The sequence below is a fragment of the Solanum pennellii genome, chromosome 9, assembly GCF_001406875.1.
Source record: "Solanum pennellii chromosome 9, SPENNV200".
NCBI classification, from domain to species: Eukaryota; Viridiplantae; Streptophyta; class Magnoliopsida; order Solanales; family Solanaceae; genus Solanum; species Solanum pennellii.
In genome coordinates, this window is record NC_028645.1 from 10,630,355 (window position 1) to 10,640,870 (window position 10,516).

General features: G+C 34.8%; 1 protein-coding gene across 6 annotated transcripts; it reads left to right on the plus strand.

Moving 5' to 3' along the window:
- Window positions 1–2,155: 2,155 nt before the first annotated feature.
- On the plus strand, window positions 2,156–8,158 carry LOC107029308 (kelch-like protein 1). 6 transcript variants are annotated; one of them, XM_027911905.1, is made up of 11 exons: window positions 2,156–2,398; window positions 3,210–3,352; window positions 3,568–3,749; window positions 3,850–4,440; window positions 4,528–4,584; window positions 5,327–5,645; window positions 5,718–5,917; window positions 6,626–6,702; window positions 7,220–7,321; window positions 7,549–7,735; window positions 7,819–8,158. In XM_027911905.1, coding segments are annotated over exons 1-11 (1,959 nt in total). In that variant the 5' UTR covers window positions 2,156–2,396; the 3' UTR covers window positions 7,918–8,158. The 6 variants fall into 6 exon arrangements, with proteins under 6 accessions (XP_027767706.1, XP_027767709.1, XP_027767705.1 ...); XM_027911908.1 differs by having other exon boundaries at window positions 2,156–2,364; window positions 3,641–3,749; XM_027911904.1 differs by having other exon boundaries at window positions 3,844–4,440; window positions 7,819–8,157.
- Window positions 8,159–10,516: the final 2,358 nt, after the last annotated feature.

The window sequence follows — 10,516 nt, forward strand, 5'->3', positions numbered from 1 at the left end:
TAACTGAGCTAATTTCAACATAAAAGAAGTGTAAATAAATGCATAATAAGGAACAACTTGAAAACATGGTTTTCAACTTAGTGCATTTAAAATACAATAATAACTCTGTATGTATGTAAAGATACAATACGAACTCTGTAATGTATGTAACAAAACAATAAACTGTGTATATAAAAATACAATTTCTTTTGTGGGAGTTTCTTTAACCGACAACCATCATGTAAGAATTGTTGTGATGATACATCAGTTAGCCTCACGCTAACAGGGCCGTCCTATACCTTGCCATGAATATAGAACCCGAACTACTAAGTGTATCCACTACTCTATTATAAAAAGCACTAAAGAAATCTTCTAAAAAGTTTGACCCTCTTCAACCCATGGTGGCTACATGGTTGATGGGGATTGTGAATTGTCCAAATTCTCTCCCATATCGATGCTCAATACTACTCCAAAAATATGATACTAGCTCTTATGTCAAAAACATACATCTTTCTCTTATTTGAGATAATTGCTCAAAAACATAGACCAAAGGCTATCTTGGAAATTAATGTTTCCTCTCTTGCTTAATTGTGAAAGCATTTCCTCTTTTCTGGAAAACTAGCTCAAAGGCTCTTTCGATATCTTAGTTTTCGTTCTTTATTTAAATGTGAAAACATTTTTAACTCTTTGGGAATACATAGTCCCCATATACTTTAGAAGAAATACAAAGTAAAAACTCAAGTGTTAAAACAAAGTTAAATCATTTGTGAAAGATTTTTGGAAGACTCTAAGAACTTTTCTTAACTTTGCTTAAATGATCCTTGAATTGAATTATGGATTCAAGGATTGAGATTTCTGATAGGAAAAATCTCTTGATATTTAGGAGTTGTTTTCAATTAGTTTATCATGATGAACGATCAAGAAAACATTGTTGGGAACCTACACCGCAACGCGGAGATGAATTAAACTTTTTGGTCGCGAAATAAATTTTGGGGCAGAGCCGTCTGAAACCGCTCCGTGAAGCGAGGGAGGATTTTCCAAGTCAGAGGAACAAGTCCCCAATAAGGACCTGATACATGTTCCTTGTCTGACTTTTTCCTTCTTCATTTTCCACCTCCAGTTCACCTAAACTCGACTATCTTTCTCAAGTTCTCTTTAGATTCAGGTACCCACAACATATACACAAGATTATAACTTGAACAACTCTAATAATTGACTCTATAATCTCAAGAAACTCTTCAATCTCATCGCAATTCAAAAACAAAAGTAATTCAAGGGCACATCAAGAACATTCAATCGTTGAACTTTTAGGACGAATTCATGCTGAAGTAAACAAGTTTTGCTTGTGAGTGAATGAACCCAATGCTGTGTGAACTCACATACCTCGTAGCGATCACCCCTTGACGAAATCCACAAGCTATTCGTGAAGATCTTGACGATTTTTTCTTCCTTTGTCCTTTGTCATCTTCTTAATTAATTAAAATAATGTTATTAAACAACATTTTCTGACAATTAATTTGAAAGTTGACAAGACTTAATCAAAATGTCAATTAACTTGAAAGTTAAAAAAACTTGATCACTTATTAGGAAATTTGAAAGGATGCATGAAAAATGAAAGAAATATTATCAGTTATGTACGGAATTTAAAGGGTTACATCACTATAAATAGGCTTATATCCTTCATTGTATGGAATTCAAATGACTACATCAGTACCATGACTGACATACACTCATAATTATCATTTGGATTGTTACAAAGAGAGTTTTCCAGGCTGGATGGAATTCAAAGAATGAAACCATCTTAGCTTATTGGACAAATATGCTTGGTGCCTTGATAGTAGAATCACGGTTTAGAATATCAGGGTCGATATATGAAGAACAAACTCCAGAAGTTGAATCATCAGAGTTGCTATTTATTCATAGTTATATCATTACAAATCTGACATATGGCTGAGACATCTACCATGATGATCACCTGTATGGAGATAATCTCCCTCCACCACCCGATGGTCCTAGGATATATATGTATTTAGACAATAAAAATTAAGTCAAATTTTATTTTCATTTAAACGTGTAATATACACGTGCAAAGTACGTGTCGAGAACTAGTACCATAATAGTTGTCTATATTTTATATAAATAATATAACTTTTGCATATGACATTTTTTTCATTACTTAATACTTATCAAACGCAGCCTAGCCTAGGGCAGAGTGAGAATTTTTCTTGACCAAAAAAAAACATCAGGACAAAAAGGAATCAGAGAGGCTTGCGTTTATGGCGTGAGTAGTGCAGAGTTTGATCAACTTTATGCGAGATACTCGTCAGGGTGCAGTTTCAAGCTTGTCTATATAGTTTCTTCCATTTGATGCTCAATTCTTCACTGGTAATTCTTCAAATCCTCTTCTGTATCTAACAATGTACGTATGCTTTTGTTTTTTGTTCACTTAAGATTATGTATCATCAAGTTTTGAATTCCATCGATTCTTGTTTTTCCGTAATCTATTCATGATTTTAAAGTCTCTGTGCAGTGTATACTGCATTCATTATGAATATATATATGGTTGTGGTGGGTATGGATGCTGCTAGTGCAATGTACTTCGGGCTTCCCCTTTTTAGGACATAGTTTTAATGCCCATGTGTTGATTAGTTTATGTGGATTAATTAGGGGCTTTTAACTGAGCTAATGGACGTAATTTCTATTTTTAGGGTGCAACTGTTGTGTCATTTTCATTTTTAGGGTTTAGGGTTTATGTGATATTAGTTCGTTCAAATCGATAATTTGTCTTTGTTACTTTTATTACTGATGAACCAAGGGCCTAGGGCTTTAAACTGATGAAATTTCTTGTTTTTTTTTTATGTTTATTTTGGTGAAACCATTACGTACTTATATTTAATTCATAGCTAGATTTGAGATCATTTTTCTTTGTACCCTGCGGTGATGGAGGAATTGGGTGTCTGATGGCACAAATATGGATAAATGTGGACAAATTGGGCGTTTGTTGGTGGGAAGGGTTATCGATGACATGGAAACAGTATGTTTTTCTTCGAGTTTTCTGGTTAACCTGGGCATGGCGTAGTTTTGTTGTGGGAGAGAGATGAGAGGTAGGAACATAATGTCAGGGAAGATCAAAGGAAGCTAATTTTGAAGAGTTCCGCGTGTGTTGCTACTTAGATTGTTGTAAATTGTTGGAAAGCCTGGATTTATATTTATACTAATGCTCTTTTCAGGATAGGAGCAAGGAGGAGAACACATCAAATCATGGTAAAAGATCCTGGAGCCTTCAAAAAATTGAGAAGAAGTGACCTTGGCGGCGTTATATTCGGTTGCACGAATAACACTATAAAAGAATGTCTCTCAAAACAACTATTTGGTCAGTTGGCATCCCCCACCCCCCCCCAAAAAAAAAAAAAAAAAAAAAAGAAAAGAAAAGAAAAGAAAGAAAAATAAGAAGAGGAAGAGATAAATCAAAATTACAGTGTCGAGGAGATATGATAATGGGTTTTAAGGGTCATATATGAGTTTTTATTTTCGTATTTTTGTTTTCCATTTTTATTAGCTATGCTTATGCTTTTAATATTTTGACAGGTTTGCCAAGTCTACATTTTTCATATGTGCAGAATGTAGATTCAGGCATGCCATTATTTTTGTTCAACTACAGTGATAGAAAGCTATACGGTGTCTATGAAGCTGCAGGCCCTGGTCAAATGTATATCGATCAATATGCTTGGTCGTCAGATGGTTCTATCCGAACTCCTTATCCTGCACAGGTTCAAAATCTGTCTTTTCTTTTTGGGATTTTTGCTTTGGTTGATGCATCTGGTTTAGTCCAAAAAACTCAAAGCTTGCTGCTTCTTTATGAAGGTTCAGATACGTGTACGTCTGCTCTGTCAACCGCTGCTAGAAAATCAGTTTAAACCAGTAATTAAGGATAACTATTATGGTCAGAAGCATTTCTTCTTTGAGTTAGATCATGTTCAAGCTGGTAAATTAATCTCCATACTCTCGTCTAGTCTAATTGCTTCAAGTAGTATCCCATCACAAAACTTTGCAAAACAGAGAAGTATATTCCAAGGTTTACCTGCCAATGACAAAAGAGAGGAAAATGGACGTTTTCTGTCACGAGATATTTATGCCTATTCATCTGGTTTGAATGGGAAATTGTGGACTAGAGACACTTCTCCTCTTCATTCAAATGGTAACCAGCAGCCGGAGGTACTGTTAGATAAACAGGCAGAATCAGATGAAAAGGATCTGATGTACATAAAGCTTAAAGAAATGGCTCTTCAGCGTAAATTCTCAGGTGGCATTACAGATGGGCCTTCAAATGAAGCCACCCCTGCAGTTGTACCTGCGTCTATAAATCAAGCAATCAGTGGGCAAGAAATTTTGCAGGAAGAGCTGCCACTTGAAGAAGAGCAGAATGTAGACTGTTCGTGTGACTCAACTATTATACCTCAGGTTTTTCATCTTTTTTTTAGTATCTGCTGATTTTTTTGTCCGACATCTTATTGCTTTATATGACTTGGGCTATTTTGTTGGTTGCAGCTTCGTCAAGAATTGGAAAAAGAAAAGCTTAAGAGCAATAATTTGGAGCGGAGGCTGGTAAGTCTTATCTCTTTTCAATCTCAGCATTATGGTGACATCTCTATGTGGCTCTATCCACTAGCTTTCCTATTTGCTCTCTATGGGTTATTGATGGTTCTATAAAACATGCATTGAATTTTGAAGACTTTTATGTTAACATAATTGTGACTTTACTAAGAAAAATGAAACAATATGTATAATTAAGTGGTATCAAATGTTATATTCAACGAGATGAACAATATGTATAATTAAGTGTGGTATCCAATGTTGTATTCAACGAGATGAACAACAAGCAACTTTTGATTTTCTCCTATAGTCTGTTTCAACAATTTTAACTGTGCGGTTTCATTACTTTTATTCTGCATCTTTTTACTGTATCTGCATAATTAAAGGATACATTGGGAGTTTATTAAGAATATGAACCAATAGGGGATGTAATAGGGTTTTGTAGTGTGAACTGCTGTAGCCAAAATGAAACAGATTTATAACTGAGTGTGGTATCTAATTTTATATCCCTTGAGATGAACAACAAGAAAATTTGGATTCCCAAAACCCCTATAGTCTGTTGATAGGATGTTCACTATGTCTGGTCTCATATCATTTTATGCATTTCTACTGGTATGGATTGGGACATGGTAATAAATATCCAAAAGAAGAGAAGGATGGATTGGAAGTTATTTCTCCCCTTGGGTACATCCACAGCTCATATATACAGATAAGAAGTAAATACCTGGTAACTCTTGGTGGTTTGGCATTTCAGGCTCATGCACAACAACAGATTAAACAGTTAACATATAAATGCATGATGCTGGAGTCCTCAAATACTGTTTGCACACGTGCTGATGAAATGATTATCGTCCATACTAATGATGCACACCTGAAGCATGAGATGATTTTCCTAACTGGAGGATATGATGGTGTGTCATGGTTATCCGCATTGGACTCTTATTTGCCTTCATTCGACATGTTAAAGTCACTTAAACCAATGAATTCAGTCCGTGCATATGCCTCGGTTGCAAAGCTGAATGGAGAATTTTATGTATTTGGTGGTGGAACTGCATCCGTATGGTACGACACAGGTACAGTCTGCACTTCTCTGCCCCATCCCCCCCCTCAAGTTGCTGACACTGATACGCTCTTTTCTTTTGAAGTTGAATCATATAACACAACTGATGATGAATGGACTGTGTTACCTTGTATGAAAGAGAAAAAGGGTAGCTTAGCTGGTGCAGCTTTGAAGGACAAAATATTTGCAGTTGGTGGTGGAAATGGGATAGAATGTTTTTCACATGTTGAAATGTATGATCCTCAAGTAGGACGATGGATCAATACACAATCCATGTTGCAGAAGGTTAACACTTGATCCTGTTGTATTTTATATGTTCTATTATTGTTTCCTTTGGTGATAATATGGTTTAACACAGTGAGACTAAAAGCATTAATAAAGCTACAGGTCTGGTGTTTGTTTGACCCTGTAAAAATAATTTGCAGCGTGACAGACGATTCCAGTCCAAAATCCAAGTTCTGACAAGAATGCTCTTTTTCTATCAGACTTCAAAGTTATTCTCATCATCTTAAATTTTGTAGCAAATCAATAAGACTTCATCTTGTCTTTTGTCCCTTTGTTTAATCCTCTTGGCAGTATATATTAGTATAAAGATATTAAGAAAATATTGATAAGTATGATGGTATGGGCAAAGAATTGGTTTAAATGTGTTTTTCTGTGTAGAGCTTTTTTTTAAAAAAAAAATGGGGTAGGGGAGATTGGGGAGGGGATATTACAATATGGGGAATCAAACCTGCACCAACAAGGTGAAGTTAACTGAACTACTAAATATTCCCCAGTTGTTAGTAGTGTATCTACAATAGCCCGTTTCGAAAGTATTATCTACCACTAGGCGAAATCAATTGTGGGAAATACTTGCACGCAAAGGTAGGAACTACAGGACTTCCATCTGCCTGTGATTTGATTAGTTAGTGTCTGGCAGACATCTCATTTGTTTCAAGTATTAAATTTTCTCCTCTGATGTGACTGTCTTCCTTTTCTGTATATTTGCAGAGATTTGCTCTTGCTGCAGCAGAACTTAATGGTGCATTATATGCTGTTGGTGGATATGACGGGAGCGATTACCTGGAGTAAGTTGTAGCACACATACATTCTTTTTCTTCTATAAAATGTGTTAATGATAGTTTCTATGTGAGCCTCATTTTCTTGAACCATGAGATTATAATTTTCCATGGTCTTCTTCAAGAAGTTGAGATGCTTGTACATTACCACATGCACCTTTTGTAAAATGCTAACTCTTAGGGGTCGTTTGGTTGGGAAGTTATCCTAGAATAAGTTATGATGCGATAAGTTATCCCACCATATATATGAGATAACTCATTCTATCACTATGGTATAAATGGTGGGATAATCCAAGGACTACCTTATACCTCCAACCAAACGACGCAGGATAAAATAATCCTGCATTTTATCCCGGGTTTATTATACCGTATACTTCACGCCAAATAATCCTTTAGGTATTTCACTAGTATAGAGAAATGCTATTGTGTCATTAAGTTAAGATTATCTGCAATATGTAAGACTGTTTGCATTCTAGTTTTATGCTTTATTATCCTGTAGCATCTTTCTTACTAGCTTTTTCTTCAGGACTGCTGAAAGATTTGATCCCAGAGAACATTCCTGGTCAAAAATTGCAAGTATGAGCACAAAAAGAGGATGCCATTCGTTGGTTGCCTTGAGTGGGAAGTTGTATGTTCTTAACCATTTTTTTGTATCTAAGTGATGTTTACTGACCTTAAGGGTAGAGGTTTCCCCCCCCTGTGGGGTGGGGGTGGGGGGTGGGGAGGATTTCTTTATCGTGGTTTTCAGCAGCTCCTAAGTGTGTTAGAAAATACTCTTGACAATTTCTTTTAGCTTTGTAAGTATTTTCATTTAAAAACAGAGTAGCTTCTTATTGCTTTAACATTGCTATACAGATATGCACTTGGTGGCTACAATGGATCTACAATGGTGCCTAGCGTTGAGATATATGACCCCCGTGTAGGAACATGGATAGTTGGTGAGCCAATGAACCAGTCAAGGGGATATTCAGCTGCTGCTGTCCTAAAGGAATCCATTTATGTCATTGGTGGGGTTCAATCCAATGAGGAGATAGTAGACATGGTATGTAACCTTATCTCGTTGTTCATCTCATGCTTAGTTTCATATTGCTCCTGGTGGCAAACTCTCATTTGTTATGGCTGCAGGTTGAATGTTACAAGGAGGGTGAAGGTTGGCAAATGCCTAGCTTGAGCGCTATTGGGAAAAGGTGTTTCTCCTCCGCTATGGTTTTAGACGAAGACTGAACTCTGCTTTGTATAGAAGCTGATCTGGAGCTATTAGGAGTGGTTTCTTCATAGAATTTAATGCCATCCTTTGTCCAGCAGTATTTATATCTATTATTTTGAATTTATGGATAATATTAGTATCTGTTCCTTGTGCATTTGTGCAACAAGATTGAATGAGTTTTCTCAACTTTTATAGTAGTAAAGTGGGTTCTCTATGCTGAAAAACAGAAGTTAATTGATAGTATTACTATTTATCTTTCCTATGGCTCTTTTTTCCAGTAAAACTTCTGCATAATAGATAGTTGCTTTTATCTGAAGGAATCAGTTTCTGGGAATGGAGAACTTGTTGCACAAACTGATTCCGAAGATCCTTTAGTACAACCAACACATACTGGGAAAAAAAGGAAGAAAATTTCATTTATAATTGAAACATATACATATATACATTATTTGTTGATGAAGGAAGGATACACTGAACAAGGCTTATAGATTCAAGTTTAGGGCATCCATATATTTGGGATAAACTCCACAATGGGATAGATTTATAGGTCTGTTAGGGTAACGATGGAAGTGTATAATTTTTTGGTGTTTGATTATGTACGAAACTAACATATCGTCGAAATAGTTTCTATTGAAAAAATCAGTCAGTAATACTAAAAGGTAAAAAACACTCGGAGACGCTAATTTGATGAAACTAACGTAGGCATTGAAAATTTTAGTTTGATAATTTCGATTTTTCATTTTCAAAAATACTATATTATTATTACACTAATAAATTAGTTTGTTATTTTTTGGTTCAAGTTTAAGAAAATGTTGTATATATAATAAGTTGGTAATTATAATTTGTTTGATTTTAATTTCAATAGATCGTTAAGAGGTCTAAATTTCCGTCTTAAGAAATATAAAGGACTTGCAACTGTTCTAATTTTTGCTAAGAAGATTGCATATGAGATGAATAATAAAATTTAAATTTTGTAAATAAATAAGTATAGATCTATAGAAAGAAACAATTTTATGATAGTATTTGATAATGAATTTACAAAGTTCATATTTCTGTATAACTTTTCATATTCTTTTGACTTATAAATACTTCATTCCCACAAAGATTTTGATACAGACATTAGATGGTTCCAAAACAAGCATTTTTCTGGATCCAGAAAGTGGTTATGAACAAAATAAACTACTGTTTACTTTATACTTCTTCCAATATTTTCAGGTGGAATAGGGTCAAGGAATAGATTTAATGAACTTATCTTTTTATTTTAGCTCAAATAAATTAATCATTTGTGACTTTATTAAATTTTGCTACCTACTAACCAAGTTAAAACTTTTACACTAGTTCATTTTTTCATTTTTTCATATTACCAATTTATCTTTTTATAGCGTATATAAGGGGAAGACGATACAATAATGGACATGAAAATTGTAAGAATAAACTAGCTTAATCTAAAAATTGAGCCTTTTCTTGTTCTTAATAGTGAAACATGATTAACTATCACTATGAATTTAGTCAAAGATGGAAACTTCACAAACTAGGTTAAAATAGTGACCTTTCAATCATAAAACTTATTTTTATAAAACTATTATATATTACATAAACTTAATGATTTTTCCTTCTTTCTTTCTCTCTGGATCAGATAAACCTAGATACGGATCCCAAGATTATTTAAGTTTGACTTATTTATCATAAAAGAAAGAGATACACTAGAGTAAATTACTAATTTTTATTTGATAAAAAGGTATAGTAAATTATTAATTTTTATTTGATAAAAAGGTATAGTAAAGAAAATATGCAGTTAATTCCTAATCTTCTTGAGTACTTTTATTAAAATATAAATAAAATTTCTCCTTTTCTTTGCCCACTATGTTTAAACGCATTGTTTAGATTCGTGTTTTGTCGTAGGTTAGCATTAGGTGTTCATTTGAGTAGTACCTTCGGATAAATGTAGAGATCCTTTTGTTACTCTTGCGTTGTTTGATCCTTCATAATTCCCTTCATTTACTAAGTAGTGTTGATCTTAATATGTTATTATTATTGAGAATGTTGGAATATTGTTGGGTCTGAAGCATGGATTAAGGACCATGAAGGAATATTGATTGTATTCAAGTGTTAAGGGAATACATGGGAGATATATATAGGAGATATAGGAAGAAGTACTAATCCTAATAGGACTAGAATTAAGGAGTACTAATCCTAATAGGACTAGGATTAGTACACAGTAAATACTAATATTATTTTATACTATTTAGTTAATACTATCTGTTATTATACCCCCTCAAGCTGAGCTGAGCGGAAGCGAACGGAAGCTTGGAACTGAGGTAATCGTGCTGTCGGCTCGGGAGAGGCTTGGTGAGAATATCAGCCGGTTGTTCTTCAGTGGGTACATACTGCACAGTCATGGTGCCGGCCTGAACTTCATCGCGTACAAAGAGACAATCGGTATCAACATGCTTCATTCTGGTGTGTAGGACGGAATTCTTGGCCACACAGATGGTTGATTTGTTGTCACAATAGAGAGCAGGAACAGTGTGAGTGGCGCGGAGTTCGCGAAGAATATATGTGACCCACATGGTCTCAGCAGCAAGAAGAGCAAGGGCGCGGTATTCAGCTTCAGTC